Genomic DNA, 19,938 nt, shown 5'->3' on the forward strand with positions numbered 1-19,938 from the left:
CACGGCTACGTTAATGGCCTTCTATCAGTGGCTATATGAAATGGGAATGGCACTCACTTCACCATGCCAGATGATATTCCCTGCCTCCAAGACCATAGAATCATTAGCATTCAATGTGCCAAGTTACTTGGCAAGCAAAAGTTCTTAAGAGAAATTGAGGACATATTCCCATGAGGACTGTCCATAACAATGTATCCTAACTTAAGTCATCTCTGTGCCACTGAAATTCTGTTATCAGAGGTAAAACACAGAATATTAAGAACTCAACAAGCCTGAGTGAAATGAAGTTAGTCAGGTAGAACGAGTGCAAACACCTCTGCTGGCTTTGAAAAGGATGAGAACACTGATAGCCAGTTGTAAGAAAGGTCCAAATGCACCCTGCTTTATGTTTAATTGACTCTCACACATCAGTTTTTCATTGTTAGCTCAGATTCTCACAGTTTAAGAACTGTTCTTTTGTATGCCAAGATAAGCTATAATCTTAAAAAAATTAAAAATATACTTAAAATTGCCCCCCCCTTAAGATACTGTAACACAGATTGGCCTCAAGTTCAAGAACTTCCTGACTCAGACTCCTGAGTGGTAGGAATTTACTTTTGATTCTATAAACATCATCTATAAAAATCTAAGTCACTGGATTTTATATTTGTCTGTGTTTTGTAAGACCCTCTACTAATCTTGTTGTGTTAATGTTGACTGAATATAGCTGGAAAAGGTCAAATGTTGCGACCTCCCAGAATCTTTCCTTTCTTAGTTTGCTTCAAAGGGACCTTATTTGTTTTGCTGACTAGTGGGCAGGCTATAATTTTTGGAAGGCAGTCAAGCATGCAGGGGAAGATGACCCCTTCTTTCACCTGGACAAGAGACCTGGAATTCAAGGCCTGCCTACCACCCTGGGCTATGAGCTCAAGTGCAAAGCCCTATAACTGCCCCCTTTCCCCAGAGTTCCGACATCTTTTGATTAGTGCTGGATTCAGAGCCTGGTCTGATGCTTGTCTTGTCTGAGCTGATCTTGAGTGCAGATTTCATGATGGACACTCAGTTGCACTGAACTTGCCCTGCCCCAACCTCCAATGCCATCACATTGATGACGTTTGTTACAATACTTTGTCTTCTCTTAGATGCCTCACTCCTGATGCGGAAGCCCGTCCAGATATTGTAGAAGTTAGTTCCATGATATCAGATATCATGATGAAGTATTTAGACAGCTTGTCCACATCCCAGCTAGCCTTGGAGAGGAAGCTGGAACGGGAGAGGAGGCGCACACAGAGATATTTCATGGAAGCCAACAGGAATGCTGTCACGTGTCACCATGAGCTATCTCTGCTGTCCCAGGTAACAAAACAATTCTCTTGATCCTACCTGAGGCCGTCTCATAGTCTGTCTGAAGTTCTTCATGTTTGTCTTAAAAAACCTTGCCTAAAGCAAGGAAAATAGTCAAAATCTGAAATGTTTAATCACTATATAGTTACACATTTGTATCCATTATTATTTTCTCTAAATCAATTTAGATAATTCAGAATTACTTGTCTTCTGCAGAACTTATCCATGATTCATTGTCTAATGTGAAGCCAGAGCATCAGGAAAAGCTTAGACGGGGCTTGTGCTAATCTAATGGGCTGTATGTGTGGCACCTAGTGCTTATACACTTATTTTCCTAAGTCATCTTGATGTACTTTAGGATAAACATGTAAGTTCATTCAGAGAAAGAAAATAATATTTGCCTTTGAGTTTTTCTTACTGGTCTGTGTAAACTCTTTATCTGCATCTAGTGTAATGACCTTGATGCAAAATGAATCTGAATACTTTTGAGTTTTTTCTGTTCAGTTTTTCTTTGATCTGTAAAATATTTTGCTGTCTAGTGTATCTTTGAGCATAGTTTAAGGATTCAGGAGCCTTGGTCTGGCCTCACGGTGGCAGCCAGTGCTTTTGTCTTGTCCAGTGACTACTGGGGATACCTCTCAGTGGCCACTGGGAAATGCTGCTCCTGTCCCAAAGGTGGGACTCCAGGCCACAGGACCACAGGACCACAGGAGTCACTCTTAGTCACCATACCTGGCCATTGAGTTCTATTCACTGTCCTAAAGACTTGCTGTCTGTGAGGGAATGAGGCAAGAGTCAATCTCAAAGAAGAGAGAGTTCTGATTTCTTCAGCAACAGTATTTCAAAGGTGTTCTAAAGGGAAGGAAAGCATTGCTTGGGAGTGAGCCTGTCCCCACTGCTGTGGGTTGAGCCTGTCCCCACTGCTGTGGAGTGAGCCTGTCCCCACTGCTGTGGGTTGAGCCTGTCCCCACTGCTGTGGAGTGAGCCTGTCCCCACTGCTGTGGAGTGAGCCTGTCCCCACTGCTGTGGAGTGAGCCTGTCCCCACTGCTGTGGAGTGAGCCTGCCCCACTGCTGTGGAGTGAGCCTGTCCCCATGCTGTGGGGCGAGCCTGTCCCCACTGCTGTGGGTTGAGCCTGTCCCCACTGCTGTGGAGTGAGCCTGTCCCCACTGCTGTGGAGTGAGCCTGCCCCACTGCTGTGGGTTGAGCCTGTCCCCACTGCTGTGGAGTGAGCCTGTCCCCACTACTGTGGAGTGAGCCTGTCCCTACTGCTGTGGAGTGAGCCTGTCCCCACTGCTGTGGGTTGAGCCTGTCCCCATGCTGTGGAGTGAGTGTCCTGGTTGTGTGGTGTGAGCTTATGCTGATGTACTCACCTGTCTTGACGTTGAGGGTTTCATGGTTTTGTTTCTTGGGGAAGACTCGTCCTCATTCCCTTAACTGCTGAGCCCAGCTGTGACTCGAGGCTGATACACTGAGGCTCTTCGATGGGACCTGGAACTATGGCTCTCATTGCTGTTGCTCCATGTGGGGGGCAGGGCTCACCTTCCCTGTTATTTTCTACCTGATTTCATAGAATCAGGCAGCCCTCCCATGCATATTACATATCTTTAGTAGATTAAGATGCGGGAGATTTAGCTGTTTCTGCCTTAGTGAGAGTTTGCAGCCTGGCGTTAAATTCTGTGCTGCACAGTTCTTGGCCAGTTTTCAGTTGGATATGAAAGGGATCATTTTTTTTTTTTTTTTTTAGATTGACGTGGGAACAGGAAGATTTCATTTAACATTGAACAATACAAATTCTCTTATCTTTAGCAAAGCACCTTGAGAAGGACCATTTTATATATTTATTTTCAGTTCTAAGCTATAAAGTATATCTGTGGAAAATCTCAAACATATCCCTAAATGGTTCCCTCCGCCCCGCCTCCAGCCCTAGCTCTTGGATCCTCAGAGCGCATCTCTGTCACTTCTGTCTCGTCTCCTTCCCACTCCCAGCCCTTCTCAGACCTCGTTAGTCAATCCCAGATGCACACGACTGTACTCAGCAGTGTGTGTTTGGAGACAAGGTTCAACTGGAGACATCAGAATATCAAGCCATGGCCAACAAAACAGGACACTCTGTGGACTCCAAGGAGGGGTTTTGAAGAAGTATTTGCCAGTTTCAGAGAATATTGGGTTCAAAAATTTAGTGTATTGAAATCTACAGCATAACTTCAAAAAGTCAAATACAAATTTTCAAAGGATTTGATTTAGTTTCATATGAGTATGACAGAAATTCTTTAATTGTAAGCATGCATTTTTTGACGATTTTACATCCCAGCAGGCAGGACAGGCTGACTGGACAGTGAGTCCAGTGATCTGCCTTTCCCTACCTTACCAATGTTGGGATTGCAAGCATCTGCCATGGTGGACTGTGGATCTGTGATGTAAGAATTCTCTGAAGTTACTGACCCATGCGGTCTGCAGGCAGGCAATGCTTTTTACATAAGCTTCATAGCAGCACATTATCTGTTGGAAAACAAAATACCCAGGAGACAGGAAGCTGGGAGAATGGCTTAGCATAAAGAGAACCAGGCTACTCTGCCAGAGGACCAAGTTTTGATTCCCACCACCCACATGGTGGCTCGCAGTTGTCTGTAATTCCAGTCCCAGGGGATCAGAGGTCCTAATCCCGCCTCAGTGAGCACTGTCTGCATGCAGTACACAGTGTACAGACAGGCAAAATGCCTATACACAAAAAAGTAAAAATGCAAAGTTCAAAAATGTTTCTTAAAAATGGAAAACAGGGCTGGAGAGAAGTCAATAAAGTGCTCAACCCTGGGCTGAGCTCAATCCTGGTACGGCTGCGTGACTTTCCCTAGGAGAACTGAGAGGCGTCTACTCACATCAGACAGGGTACCAACAGCAGAGCAATGAGCCCACCAGAGTCCGACTTAGCAAACCAATGCCGGGCACTTACTGCAACATAGATGAAGGTCACTTACTGCATGAACATAGATGAAGGTCACTTACTGGATGAACATAGATGAAGGTCACTTACTGGATGAACATAGATGAAGGTCACTTACTGGAACATAGATGAAGGTCAATTACTGGATGAACATAGATGAAGGTCACTTACTGGATGAATATAGATGAAGGTCACTTACTGGAACATAGATGAAGGGTTATGTAGAAATGTAGACATGTTTCAGATGCATCTGTATCACCAAAAGGCTGCCCTAGCCCAGGTGACAACAGCACATGACTGGGTTCTTTGTGAGACTTGCAGGCAGCTTAACTGCTGGTGGGAGAGCATCCCAGAAGCCAGCTTCCTGCATCTGCATTCGGGGAAAGGCTTGTGAATCTTGTCATACTCAGGAACTTCTTAGTGTCTTTTTTTGTGAATTATTTACTTCCTCAGTCCCATGAGCTTCTCATTCATTTCTTTTAGTTAAAAGAAAATCAATGCATAACAAATACTAAAAAATAAAAGACAAAACTTGCTGACCAGAGCCTGCTCAATGCCCGGGGTGAAGACACTTGCTACCCTGCTTTATCAACTCGAGAGTGATTCCCAAAATTCGAGTAAAGGCAGATGGAGAGAACCGAATCTACGGAATTGTCCTCTGACCTCTGTGTGTGGTCCACAGCCTCCTCTTGAGGCCCACATGTGTGCCACACACAGATAAACACAAAGTAAAAAATGGGAACAATAAAATTGCAGACACCATGGCAGATGCTTGCAATCCCAACATTGGTAAGGTGGGGAAAGGCGGCTCCCTGGGCTCACTGTCCAGCCAGCCTGTCCTGCCTGCTGACCTCCAATCCAGTCAGAGACCCTGCCTCAAAACTAAGATGGGGCCGCTGTGAGTTGGGACTTGACACTAAGCAGGGTGAGTGGAGTTTGGTCCCAGGGATGGAGGGTAAGAGGAAGGAGTGTAAGCTTTCCTCTGACCTCCACAAGCATACATGCCAAGCACATGTGGGCCCCCACACACAAAGCAATAAATAAAAAAAGGAACGGAATGACCTGAGGTTGTTCTCTAGCATCAACACACATGAACATGCATGAACACCTGTGCACACCGAAAACCACATGCTAAACACACACACCAATGATTTTAAAAGAAAGAAAAAAACGGGTGTGCCTTGTGGCTCATGTCCTGGCTACGTGGTGCACGATATAAGATGGCATTGGTTATGTCGGATGTGTAATTGCCTGCCTTGGAAGGATAGTTTTACCGTGTTGCTGGCTTATGGCAGCTCTGCCATAAATCAATGCATGTCAATCACGTGGATAAACACAGTCACTGGGTCCCCGATCCCACACAAGGTGCTTCATGGAGTGTTCAGTCTTTGTGAACCATTGATAGATGCTTGACTTCAGACCCAGTTTCCGTGACTGCCTTAAAGAAGTGCAAAACACCTCTTTCCTTGTACTATCTTAGGCAGGCTAATAATCTTTCCCTTTCAAAAGTCAAAAGTCAAGAGAAAAACACAGCTTTATGGAAGAACCAATAAGAACAGGCTTAATAGGCAGCTAGTCTGCATTATCCTCACTGGGCACCACTGTTGTTGTTATTACTTTTCACTTCGTTGTTTTTATTCTCATTAGAAGTGTTCGGTTAGCATATGCAGAGTTGAATTTCCTTGCTGCACTGGTGAACTATCTTTTCAGTTGACTCTTCCCTCTCTTCTCTTACTCTGTTACCCCTGATATCCGCTGACCTCCCCTAAGTAGCCCCTTTGTGCCTTGAGGCCGCATGTGAACTCTTGCCTTCTCCATTATCCCGACTGTGTCTAACTCTGTCTCTGCTTTCCTTAAGCAATATTATTATCATTCCAAGTATGAGGAGGGCTGTCCCAGAGCAGCTAATATCAATAACGTAGCCACACAGCTCATTACAAACCAGTGCCTGAGGGAAGAGAAATTAGCGGAACACTGAGATCCCCACACCTGGAAGGAGGTCTGTGAATTAGCTGAATGCTGCAGATTAGTGGGTTAGCTCATAACTGTCAGGAAACATGGCACAGAAATCCATCTCTTGGGGCATGTGCTATTTATTCCCATACTTTACTTATTCTTAATTATGGAAGTTTTCATAATAGGCGGCTAAAGATGAGTATAAATATGTATTTCAGAAGAACCAGGGAAGCTTCATTAACTACCTTCCTACTGGGCCTGCAGTGACCCACTCTGAAAGCGAAGCAAGACTTTTCCTTTAGCTTCTGAAATTCCAAATGAGAGCTGATGCAGAGAGCTATTAAAAATAAGAAATAATTGGACTAGAATAAGGTACAGTCTTTAGTCAAATGCCTAACGACGAGAGGCATACACGGTGCATGGGAGACTGCGACATTCTGAAAATGTTGGGGGTTCTGGCACTGCTCACAATGCATTGAGCCCACAGTCATTACCCTGTGGGTATTAGCTTAGATCTGAGACAGGAAATCAATATGAATATTACGAAGAGGTCTTTATTGAATTCTTTAAAACTGATAGGTGGCAGGCATTAGCGTTGGGAACTCAGGTCCTCAGACATGTGTAGCAAGCATATGAACAACTCTGACTATATGTTTTATTTCGTAAGAATTGGGTAGAAGTTAGGCATGCAGCCACTGCTGGTGGAGTAGGAGGTAGTCGTAGCCACTGTTGATTGTATCTGTCTCTTAGGACCTAAATGTTTGTTTTCCATTTTGAGAGTTCTTTTCTTCTTGGCGAGATGGCTTCTGAGTACAGGAGGAGGCTGAGGCATGCTTACACCAGTGGGAAGACACTGCATTCTGGACGTCTGGGGTGGCCTCTGCTGACCTTCACCACTGTCACTAATGTTGTTTGGTGACAATAACCTTCTTTGTTAAATGTCTATGTCATATGTTCTCATGATCCTTTAAGCCTCATCTCCAACATGGGGGGGGTCACCATTCCTGCCCCTCTTCTGGGGCCTGCTTGTGACTTCTCACTGGGACACACGAGGGCTCGAGGTGCCTATCCATGCGTGCACTTGCCATGGGCATCTCTGTGGGAGTCGGAGGCACTATCTCAGTCCTGCCAGCTCAGGTAACTCCCCATTCTTCCTCCTCTCCGGGTCCAGGTACCCGCCTGCCATTCAGTTATCTGTTCCTCAAGCACCCACTGTGGGCCTCCTAGGTGTCAGGCAATATTGTAGGCAGTCGTGGTACCACAGTGTTTACAGCGTACTAGGCCTTGGCTCTCGTGGGTAAATGTCTAGAGCCAGTGAAGCACTGTGGTGGGCTCGGGCTGTTCTGAAGTGTCTCCATCTTCTCTGACTGTAATCGGACTTTCCTCAAACCCTTCTGTATTTCTACTAACGAATGCAGTCATTGTATGTCACAGCCCCAGCCTCCGGGTGGCTTGTCTGACCCAAGCCTCATCTCAGCCTGACATCACCTGTATAGGTAACAGACACAGAACTGGAGTAAGCCTAGTGATGTAATTAGGCAGGTTCTAGAGAGGAATATAACCAATAGAGTGTTTACATATTATGAAAGGGATTCTCCCCAGGCAGTGATGATATGTATATACCTTAATCCCAGTACTTGGGCTGCAGAGGCAGGTGGGTCTCTCAGTTTCCCTGACACGTGCCCTAGTGACTCTTGGTCTCTAGTAGGTAGTACAGAGCTGGCATCCTGGCTAAAGTACTGGCCTTAAACTGTGGATGCTAAGGCATCCAGCCCTGCGAACTGGAAAGCTGCAGTTTCTCAGTCTGTCCGGTGTGTAGACAGCCATCCTTAGGCTACCCAGAACTTCCTCTATAAGCCAGTCTAGAGAATGCTGGGTCGTTATTGGTTTTTGTTTGTTTGTTTGTTTTCAAGACAGGGTTTCTCTGTGCAGCTCTGGCTGTCCTGGAACTCTCTTTGTAGACCAGCCCTCAAACTCCCAGTCATTTCTGCTTACCCCTGTGACTGACTTTAGTGATCTAAAGTGTCACTGTGGATTCTAACTACCCAGTGCAGCACATGTCTGTTACCAGCAGATTTGGGAGGAACTGGCTTGTGTTCCTGAAGAGTCAGGACAGGCCGCCATAAAGGCAGGAGTGGGAAGAACCTTCTGGAACTGTTTGGTGAGAGCTCAGATGCTAGGAACTCATAGGTAGATTCTCCTCACCTGGGAAGGGCCCAGTTGTGCATAACAGGGCACCCACAGACTCGGTCGGCACCATCCACACTATCTACAGTCTGTAGTCCCCTTTCAGCCTTCCTTCACATGCCCAGCCAAGTTATCATTTATAAAACAAACCCATGCACGTGGCCTTGGCAAATCATTCTACAGTTAAGATGATGCTAGTGCACTGGAACGTTTCAGCTCTCACTATATTGGCATGTTTATGATAGCGCGGTATTTATCGTCAGGCAGCTTAAATATGTCTTCCTGGAGTAGTGTCTTAAATCCCACTTGGAGAATGGAGCAGCTGGTGTACTAATTAGCAGCAAGCATCATTTTTAAAATCATGAGTCTTTCGCAAACTCACATCGTGATGGGCTTCTGATAATAGCTTTCTAACACAATGTGTTCTATGTTCTTAGAATACTTTATTGACAGAGGTCTGATTTTTTTCCCTTAAATTCTCAGATACTTTCACAGTGGGGTGCTTAAACTGAGGAGTCCCCAAGCATCTGGATGCTCTTTTTCTATTTTAGTGGACTTGGACTTTTAAAATTTGTTTTTTATTTGTCCACTTGCCTTGTTTTTATTATACCATATGTCATTCACAAATGCTGAGCCCACTGCTAAGAGCTCGTGCCTAGAATCTTCCGCTAAGAGATTAAGTTAAGCCGTGCAGAAAATAACGTATTTTAAGGGGACAGTGTCTGGGTGAACAATTTTGCTTTGTCTGGTTAATTGCTGACCGAGTTTCTCCCAAGGCCCTGAAAATGCAATAAGTAGTGATGTAGGGAAAAAAATTATCAGAAATTAGGAAATCACGGCTTGTTGAGAATTGTTCTTTGGTTATTAGGATTTAAGGAAACAAGAAAACAAGTGTTTTAGCAGCTCTACTCTCTCCAAATAGATACAATTCTCTCTTCCCCTTAAAATTAGCATACTTTACATATAAATACTGTTAGTATGTTTAAGTGCTGGGCCCACACACACAATTCTGTACACATCCATCTGAAAACTCCCACCCACCACCTTAGATGACTCCTACCTGGGGCTGGGGCTGGAGGTCTGGTGGGCTTCATACACATCTCACGTATGGATTCCAGCTCTATCTATAAGAGTTCTCCATCTTATGCATATTAGTTCTGTTTGCATTAGGCTGTATCCCGACTTGCCTTACTTTCCTGATTTATTAATTTTTATTTATAGATTTAAATATATTATATACTAAATGTATGCCATAGTCTATATATAAAATAAGTGCCTGCCAGGTTTCATTGTCATGTTACAGAGTAGTTATTTCCAAAATTGGAATGTTTTAACCAAGACTGCTATGAACTTTATGACATGAGACATTTTGTGCATATGTTTCCATTTCTTTTAGGTAATACTTTGAAATAGAACTTGTCGGTCATAAGCAGGTGTGTGCTTTACCACAAGAGAAACCACTAGCTTTCCAACCATATATTGTTGGAAACATTAACAGTCCCTAGAGCAGGATACAGAAGGCGGTGGTTTGAGGGAAATGTCCATATAAGTCTCAGGCATTTGGTCCCCAGTTGGCGGTTGTTTGGGGAGCACTAGGAGGTGTGGCTTTGCTGAAGGGAGTGTGTCACTGAGGTCAGGCTTTGAGGTTCCAAAAGACTCAGGCCATCCCCTTTGTCTTCTCTGCCTCCTGCTTTCAGATCACAAGGTGAACTGTCCTGGTTCTTTGTCCGCCATCACAGACACTAACCTGAATCCATAGACTCAGTGCCTTGGCCAAGCTTGACACTTTTTGTATGTATTTATCTTGCATTGAGAAGTATGTTTACGGTGAGAGCATTCGTTTTCCCTGTAGTGCAGTTGTCACATTGCCTCTGCCCTCATAAGTTTGCAGGATGCAGTATCTTGTAGCATCCTGTGCAGCCTGTGGAGATGCCATTCTCCCTGGCTGAAGCTCTGCCTATGTGCGAGCACTGTCAGTGCTCAAATTGGGCTGTGTACGTCCTCAGCTTTGCTGTTTTTCTGTCAACTTTGACTTGGATAATGTGGGTCCCCTGGTTTCAGAATTAACTTCTTTATGTTATTTTCTTTAGGTGGTGAACACAATGGGATGAAGCCACCATGGGGCCTCACTACTTGCTTTGTTTTTATTGATCCTTTCCCTAGCCCTGGCCGCAGATAAAACTCATTGCTGCAGGATTCGCAGATTCTCGCATCTAATTGCACTGATGCCGTCAGGAAAGGTCTCAATGTGTCCTATTGTGTTGTGGATTAGATCCAGCATCTTGATCATGATACGCAGGAGCTCTGTCCCTCATCTATAGCCCAATCTCTTCTCAGTAATGACGCATATTGGATAGAGTCTTTAGAAGGCTTTGAAAGGCCAAGGGTTGGTCTTTACAATGCCGAGGGAGATGACAGTTAATTTACATTGATGTGGTCATGAGCACAAAGCTAAAAGTACGGTGTTGATTTCTAGGATAGTTTCTTCTGGATAGCAGCTGAGAAAAGTTAGAAGAAGCAGAATTTTGTGTCTTTGTTTAGAGGAAGTAAAAGAGGCCAGGCGTACAGAGAATGCTGAGTAAAATTTTAGAAGATGGTCATAGGTTTGGATTCAGGAACTAGATATGGACAGAGCAGAGATGTTAGAGATCTCTTAAGAAATTAATCCAGGCTCGTCAAAGCTGACTGGACATTGACTGGAAGACTAGTTACAGAAAATCAAATTAGAAGTGTTTCTTTACCTCACATATTAGCTTCAACAAAATAGAAGTTGGTGAACCTGAGGAAAAGATTGCGGAAAAGATCCCAAAGTGGGATGCCAGATAGCAACCGGGCAGGCAGCCTGCAGTGCACACATGTCCCACTGGGCAGGCTGTTTTCAGTGGACCCATGTCTCGCTGAGGTAACAAGCATGTGAATGCTGTCATGGAATTACTGATCGTATACCATGAGATCTTGAGTTTTTCATCTACAAATTTTGGCACCAATGGATCCTGAACAACCTGCTCCTTGAGCCTGAGAGTACTGCTTGAGTTGTAGGAAAATCTCAGAAAAATAAGTAGGCAAACACATAACCGGTCTTGCAAGAAGGCTTGCTTCACTTCGGGCATCTTAGTAACTAAGTAATGATGGACTTAGGAGAACAGCGTCTGACAGGTCACCAGAATGCTTCTCTCTCCAGTGTCACAGCATTTTTCCTTCTTACTCTTCTGCCGGGAGCTTGACCTCTTTCATGGCTTCTCCGTTTGTGTCCCTGTTCTGTATCTTAGCTCTGCTGGTGATCTTGGGCCAGCAGCTCAAGCAGTTCTTTACGCTTGCTGTGAGTGGGCCCACACAGCATCTTCGGTATTGAGAATTACTTGGTTAGTTCTTTTTTCAGAGTCTTCTGCTTTGACAATCCCAAACTGCCAGCCTTTTGTGTCATTGAACATCTTTATTTTTATTGAACCTAAGAGATATATTACATATGGTTTATAATACAGTGTCGTGGAATATTGAGGCCCTAGGCCAGATGAATGACTCAGATGTGGTCTCACAGTCAACCTACCTTCATCTACTTAGAAAGATCTGCATGAGTTTGTGTTTAGTTCTGCAAGAGAGGAGCTGGAGCCTTGAGTGACTGAGTTCGCATCACTGCTGCTGTAGGGCATGTCATTGCTTGTTCCTCATGGCCTGTCTTGTCTGCTACTAACATTCTTTGGAAAACCTCTTAACAGATAATGGGGCTGAGCAGATGATGTGAGGAAATATGTGAGGAAAGGCTCAAAGGGGAGAAGTTTCTGGTAAAGTGGCCCCTGAGCTCTGTTCCATGGAGATACAGTTAGTTTGCCAGTTCTCACAGGCCTTTTGTGTGGGTACCCTTGCCTCCAGTCTTTTTATTTTTCTTATTTTTTATTTTATTTATTTTTTTTGTCAGATGGTTGATTTTAGATTTACTTCTTGCTGTGGGTTAAATGGGTCCCGTGATGGAAGGTATCGCTTCTGCATTAAGTATTTGCAATGATGCCTTAGATGCTGACATGCCCGTAGTAACACGTGTGGGTTGCTGCAGAGGAAAGAGACGATGAGATGCTCAGGACCAGACTTCTTCTTCCAGGAGACCTTTGAGAAGGCGAGCCTGAGCAGCAGCAGCAGTGGAGCAGCCAGCCTGAAAAGTGAGCTTTCAGAGAGTGCAGAGCTACCTGGGGAGGGCTGCCACATCCCCTGTGGGAAGGAGGAGGACAGGGGCTGCGAGGAGGAGCTGTCAGAGGACAACTTCCAGCTGGAGAGTGTGGAGAAAGGTGGGTGTGCTGAGAGCAAGAGCAAGGGGAGGGTAGGCAGGCACTGGGCCCCTTCTGCTGCTAGGCTCACCCTCTTCTCCTTTTCCACATGCAGACCTGTATTCTGAGCTAGATGAGGAGCTGGACGTCTCAGACAACTGTAGCAGCTCCAGTTCAAGCCCCCTAAAGGAGTCTACATTCAGTAAGCTTTCTGTACAAATTTGCCTCCATGGAACTGAAGTGAGTGGGGCTATGGCAGCCAACACAGACTGTGTGTGACCAGGGAGCTGAAATGGTGAGGTTGCAGACAGCCAAACCTCCTTGGGAACGATGAGTGTGGCATTATTCAGTCTGTGGGTTAGAGGAACTAGAAACTTAGGAGAGAAAGTAGCCACAGTGCAGACTAACTAGGGTTCAATTTTATTCATTCTCACTGCTCCGGTTTCATTTCTGTCACTGTGATAAAATGCTAACAAAAGCAACTTATGGGAGGAAGGGTTTATTTTAGCTCTTGGCTCCAGGTTACCATGCATCAGAGCAGGTAGTCAAGGAGGCGGGGACTTTAGTCACATCACAGCCATGGCTGAGGGCAGAGAGATGTGAACGTGTGCATGCTGCGGTGTTTTACTTTCTCTATGCACACAGCCCAGGACCACAGCATGCATACGTTTTTAACTCAATTAAGAAAATCCCTTGCTGGCACGCCCACAGGCCAACCTGGCTAAGGCTGATCTGAGACACTCTTCCCAGGTGACTCTAAAATGCATAAAATTGATGAATGAAAGCAAGCATAAAGGAGATGTTTAGTGCATCTAAGTAAAATCAAGATCTTAACAATCTAGGCCCATAAAAAATATGATATATAAATCCACCCCAAAATTAGTTTGAAATTGAAATAGTAATATGAAATTTAAAAAACATGTTGAAGAGTAGGAAAAAAGATATAATGATATATAGATAGAATTTAAAGATTATGGAAAAATAGGATCAAGTCAGTTTGGCAGACACGAAACTGAAAGAAATGTTAAAATAGAAATGGGAAAAAAGATAAATATCTCAGAAGAGTATGTTAACTGGATTTAAGTTTTCTAACTAAAGATACTTTAAAATAAGTGAAGTAAAAATAATTCTGTCTCCTCAGTGGTTATGCTATAAAAACCCCAGGAAAGAAGACAGAAAATGCTTTCCTGAAGATCCATGTGGACTGCCAAGGACTTAGCCACATTCTTTGCCTTCTCTGCACATAATGACTCTATCAAAATGTTGACTAGATCTTACAGATTTCTGGAACAATCACCAAGTCCAATTCTTTGTTCTATATTTTCTAAAAGCTCTTGCCTGGGAGATAAAGTGCCTTGATTAGTATTTGGGTAATGGTGGGTACCACACAGGAGAAACTCTTCATACATGTAAATGTTTAGCACATTCTAGAAGCACTTCTTGTTTTGGTGGTAAGAATGACACTGTTTATCTCTAGAACAGTGCTGGAGATGGGCAGTGGGGAGGCAGTAAGAGAGACAGATCTTGACATGGAGAGGCGTGCACACAAGCGAGGGTGAAAGTGACACAGGCATGCTGTCGTGTCTAATAGTAATCTCCTTAGCATCTTTCCTTTGTAAGGGAAACGCCTTATAACAACAGATTACGTGTATAGTGATGGTGGTGACAGTGAAGAACGACCACCAAGGCAGAAGAACTGAGCACGTACACAGTACATAGTAATGTTTAACATTATATTTGAGCTAATGCTGTCAAGAAGAAAAATAGCCACTAGAGTGAAGGGAAGTAGAACCCTTGACCTTTAGAAAAGGGGTGCTGAAGGTCACGATGCAGCTTGTGGCTGAGCACTGGCCTCATATATACCGGGCCTGGACTCTCTTCCCAGCACTGGAAACAAGCAATATACAACAACAATAAAAACCAGTTTCTGGAGCAGTAATTGACGTTTATTTCTGTTTTCTTGTTTTAGGCATTTTAAAGAGAAGTTTCAGTGCTTCGGGAAGAGAAAGACATTCACAGGCAAGGTATGTTGTTTTGTGGAACAGTGGACTTAGAAATGTATTTTGTCTAGGCAGCGCTTAGCCACTTGGAATTAAGTTGCCCCATGACTAGCAGAAGTCGTTGTGGGCACGTGGACATAGCAATTGTTAGTTCCTGCCTCCCAGAGCCAGAACCTATGGCTTTTTAGTGGGCTGAAGGGTGCTAAGCCTCAGCCTGGACACTGTGTACTCTGCTTCTGGTTCTGTGATATCCAAACTGCCAGTCTCTCTGAGCACACACTGGACCAATACAGCAGACAAGCCATGCTCTGTGAGGTTACCTGAGACAGTGGGTCCTTAGGACAAGGATATGTGACTCAGTCCATGGCAAACGTGGGCAAGATGTGGACAGTAAACTTGGGGACACACACTTCTTCTTGAGGATCTGCCCCCCACCCCATAGTGTGCCCATGACTCCTGTTCACACATAAAGGCAGACCACCTTTATACACTCACACCCAGCCAAGGACAGATTTTATTTTTTTTACTTATTTATTTTTTATTAACGAGTATTTCTTATTTACATTTCAATTGTTATTCCCCTTCCCGGTTTCCGGGCCAACATCCCCCTAATCCCTTCCCTTCCCCTTCTATATGGGTGTTCCCCTCCCCATCCTCCCCCCATTACCACCCTCCCCCCAACAATCATGTTCACTGGGGGTTCAGTCTTGGCAGGACCAAGGGCTTCCCCTTCCACTGGTGCTCTTACTAGGCTATTCATTGCAACCTATGCAGTTGGAGCCCAGGGTCAGTCCATGTATAGTCATTGGGTAGTGGCTTAGTCCCTGGAAGCTCTGGTTGCTTGGCATTGTTGTTCACATGGGGTCTCAAGTCCCTTCAAGCTCTTCCAGTCCTTTCTCTAATTCCTTCAACGGGGGTCCCGTTCTCAGTTCAGTGGTTTGCTGCTGGCATTTGCCTATGTATTTGCTGTATTCTGACTGTCTCTCTCAGGAGAGATCTACATCCGGTTCCCGTCAGCCTGCACTTCTTTGCTTCATCCATCTTATCTAATTGGGTGGCTGTATATGTATGGACCACATGTGGGGCAGGCTCTGAATGGGTGTTCCTTCTGTGTCTGTTTTAATCTTTGCCTCTCTATTCCCTGCCAAGGGTATTCTTGTTCCCCTTTTAAAGAAGGAGTGAAGCATTTGCATTTTGATCATCCTTCTTGAGTTTCATGTGTTCTGTGCATCTAGGGTAATTCAGGCATTTGGGCTAATAGCCACTTATCAATGAGTGCATACCATGTGTGTTTTTCTGTGATTGGGTTACCTCACTCAGGATGATATTTTCCAGTTCCATCCGTTTGCCTATGAATTTCATGAAGTCATTGTTTATAATAGGTAAGTAGTACTCCATTGTGTAGATGTACACAATGTTTTCTGTATCCATTCCTCTGTTGAAGGGCATCTGGGTTCTTTCCAGCTTCTGGCTATTATAAATAAGGCTGCTATGAACATAGTGGAGCATGTATCTTTGTCATATATTGAGGCATCTTTTGGGTATATGCCCAAGAGAGGTATAGCTGGGTCCTCAGGTAGTTCAATGTCCAATTTTCTGAGGAACCTCCAGACTGATTTCCAGAATGGTTGTAGCAGTCTGCAATCCCACCAACAATGGAGGAGTGTTCCTTTTTCTCCACATCCTCACCAGCATCTGCTGTCACCTGTGCTTTTGATCTTAGCCATTCTCACTGGTGTGAGGTGAAATCTCAGGGTTGTTTTGATTTGCATTTCCCTTATGACTAAAGATGTTGGGACATTTCTTTAGGTGTTTCTCAGCCATTCAGCATTCCTCAGCTGTGAATTCTTTGTTTAGCTCTGAACCCCATTTTTTAATAGGGTTGTTTATCTCCCTGCGGTCTAACTTCTTGAGTTCTTTGTATATTTTGGATATTAGCCCTCTATCAGTTGTAGGATTGGTAAAGATCTTTCCCAATTGTTGGTTGCCGTTTTGTTCTAACCACAGTGTCCTTTGCCTTACAGAAGCTTTGCAGTTTTATGAGATCCCATTTGTCGATTCTTGATCTTAGAGCATAAGCCATTGGTGTTTTGTTCAGGAAATTTTCTCCAGTGCCCATGTGTTCGAGATGCTTCCCCACTTTTTCTTCTATTAGTTTGAGTGTATCTGGTTTGACGTGGAGGTCCTTGATCCACTTGGACTTAAGCTTTCTACAGGGTGATAAGCATGGATCGATCTGCATTCTTCTACATGTTGACCTCCAGTTGAACCAGCACCATTTGCTGAAAATGCTATCTTTTTTCCATTGGATGGTTTTGGCTCCTTTGTCAAAAATCAAGTGCCCATAGGTGTGTGGGTTCATTTCTGGGTCTTCAATTCTATTCCACTGGTCTATCTGGAGGACAGATTTTATAAGTGTACGATGGGTTTTCTCAGCAAGCTACAAGATTTTATAGTTTCACCTTAAACTATATAATCAAATGGGCATAACCTGAGACAATAAAGAGGACTTTAAAATTTAAAAAAAAAAAAGTAACAACAAAAAAGCCAGGAACTAAACCCCCCACCCCCATATTTTCTATCTTGGGATTTTTTTTTAAATCTAGAAATAAGTTAATTGTTTTGTAACAAATTGTATAAATCAGAGTTAGTGGGCAGAAGTTCATCCAGATGCAGAAACACTGTGTAGCCATGTCTTTATCATGTACTTGTGAATCTGGGAACATGACAAGTGGCCAGCACAGGGAAGCTGATGCTTCCCAAACCCTGTCCAAGGTGGCTGAGAACTGCCCTAAAGCCCATGTTTGTATCTGTGTCACATTGTGGTTTGTGCTGTGTGACAAGCCACCAGGAAGCACAGTTTTCACTGCAGCCACAGTCCAGGCTGGGCAAAGTGACGCAGGGCAGACTGAGGTGGGGCTGTGGCAGGGGATGGGACAGAACAAACAGCCCTGTCACACAAAGCAAGGGAAATGAGATCAGAACATTCTTTACTCCTTTCCCTATGATTCTAATGGCTTCTCTGAGTTAAATGAGATAACTCTAAAGTATAATTTCTATTTCTCTTACAGGCGTTAAATAAAACTCATTCATTTTTACTTATTTTGCTTAGAATTTTCCTCAGCTTCGTAGTATATTAACGTGAAAAGTGAATTAATCCTCTAAAATATGCAGAAACCAAATGATAAATTCAAGTATAAAGGAAGACCATGATACTCCATTCTCTAATAAAAATAAAAGGGAAAGTCAACCCTGGAGATGCTTTTGGCTTTTCTGTAGCCAGCATCAACTAGTGACGATGTGAGGAGATCCTGAGTGGCTGTGGTTAAACAGACAGCATACTTAGGCAGGGAGTTCTCAAATTTGACCACCCCAGATAGCAGCAGGAAGATTCATGGGAACCATGAGTTCAAGACCAGCCTGGGCAATGTAACAAGAACCCCATCTCAAAAACAAAACCATCTCATGTTATGGTCATTTATTAGGGTATGCCAGGCTCAGTCTGAACTGTGTGTGGGCTCCTCCTTCACTCTCCTGGTACAGCATGTTGCATACAGATGCTAAACCACAGATGTTTGATAGATGCTTGCATTAGTATGTTAATGAATCCTCTCATCGCACTTTCTGAGTTTCTTACTGCAAAGGACTGAAATCTTGTTTACTTCCTTGAATTAATTTATAGTGTTAGCCATAGATTAAGGCCCACTTTTTTTCTTTTTTTTAATTGGATATTTTATGTATTTACATTTCAAATGTAATCCTTTCTTGGTTCCCCCCTCTCCCAACCCCTTCCCCTGCTTCTATAAAGATGCTCCCCCTCCCACCTACCCAGAACCACCTTACTGCCCTGACATTCCCCTACCTGGGGCATTGAGCCTTCACAGGGCCAAGGGCCTCTCCTCCCATTGATGCCCAACAATGCCATCCTCTGCTACATATGCAGCTGAAGTCATGGGTTCCCCCATGTGTACTCTTTGGCTGGTCGTTTAGTCCCTGGGAGCTCTGGGGGGTGTCTGGTGGTTGATATTGTTGTTCTTCCTATGGGGTTGCAAACCCCTTCAACTCCTTCAGTCCTTTCTCTAAATCCTCCATTGGAGTCCCCGTGCTCAGTCTAAAGGTTAGCAAGCATCCGCATCTGTATCAGTTAAAGCTCTGGCAGAGCCTCTCAGGAGACACCCATATCAGATTCCTGTCAGCAAGCACTTCTTGGCATCAGCAATAGTGACTGGGTTTGGTGACTGCATATGGGATGGATCCCCAGGTGGGACAGTCTCTGGATGGTCTTTCCTTCAGCCTCTACTCCACTCTTTGTCTCTGTGTTTCCTTTAGACAGGAGGAATTCTGGGTTAAATTTTTGAGAAGGGTGGGTGGCCCAATAATTTAGTGTTAGCCATAAATTAAGGCCTACTTTTTTTTTTTTAAATCTGTTACTTATGCAACAAGATTTCTCCATGCCGACTTGCCTTCTGTTGCCAAGGCAACAGGGTGTAGTTAGCTGGCTGCTCTGAAACATGGGATGTTTGCAGTGTCAGAGATCCCTGCAGTGAATACCTTCTTTGTGAGCATGATTTCATTAGAGGGTGTGCTCCTGACTCCAGTTTTTATGGAGAGAGGTGGCTACAGAGACTTTTGACCGTGCAGCATCACCGATGTGACCAGAAGGGCCCTCAAGCTGTCTCGGGAGCGCTCCTTCCCTCCCAACAGCCGTCTCACTACTTGGGGCTACTCTGTGTCCACTTCTTAGTCATAATCTGGGTCTCATTTTGCTTTTACTGAATGCGTGCTCTCCATCACTGCTTACCAAACAAACCAGGTTTCAGCCAGTGTCACCGTCCAGCAATCTGTCTTCCTAGCCACACGAACAGGCAGTGCCATGCAGCGGTGAGAGCGGCGCCCCTGCTCTGTGGCAGCAGTGAGAGCAGCGCCCCTGCTCTGTGGCAGCTCTCAGATTGCCTGCTTATTGCTCGTTTGCCTTCATCCATCAGCACAGTCTGGAGGGAGAGCCAGGAGTCTGGTCCCACCTCCTCACAGAGACAGCAGCTCTGTCAATATTGCAGCAGGTGAAGACCTTGACTAAACGTAAGAGCCCAACCCCCGTCAAGTCCCCTGTCACAGCTGTCATGGTGATGAATGTCGAGAATTCTAGCTACTTTGTATGTCACAGTTGCAGCAACCTCACAAGACAGGTTCTTAGTGTTGTAAGCCAAGCTTCTCATTTCTGATGATGCAGTTAAAGGAGTTCCTCGAGAGAAAATTCTAGAGCAATATCT

General features: G+C 44.4%; 1 protein-coding gene across 1 annotated transcript in view; it reads left to right on the forward strand.

Annotated features, from left to right (window-relative positions):
• Positions 1-19,938, forward strand: part of LOC116890245 (serine/threonine-protein kinase Nek10-like) — a 64,954-nt gene that overhangs the window by 2,775 nt on the left and 42,241 nt on the right. Inside the window, exons 3-6 of the mRNA XM_032890993.1 lie at positions 1,122-1,335; positions 12,506-12,689; positions 12,784-12,870; positions 14,638-14,692. Of these exons, the coding sequence (XP_032746884.1) occupies positions 1,122-1,335; positions 12,506-12,689; positions 12,784-12,870; positions 14,638-14,692 (540 nt within the window). The remainder of the gene's footprint in view (positions 1-1,121; positions 1,336-12,505; positions 12,690-12,783; positions 12,871-14,637; positions 14,693-19,938) is intronic.

Source organism: Rattus rattus, chromosome 1 (genome assembly GCF_011064425.1).
Source record: "Rattus rattus isolate New Zealand chromosome 1, Rrattus_CSIRO_v1, whole genome shotgun sequence".
In the NCBI taxonomy this organism is placed as follows: Eukaryota; Metazoa; Chordata; class Mammalia; order Rodentia; family Muridae; genus Rattus; species Rattus rattus.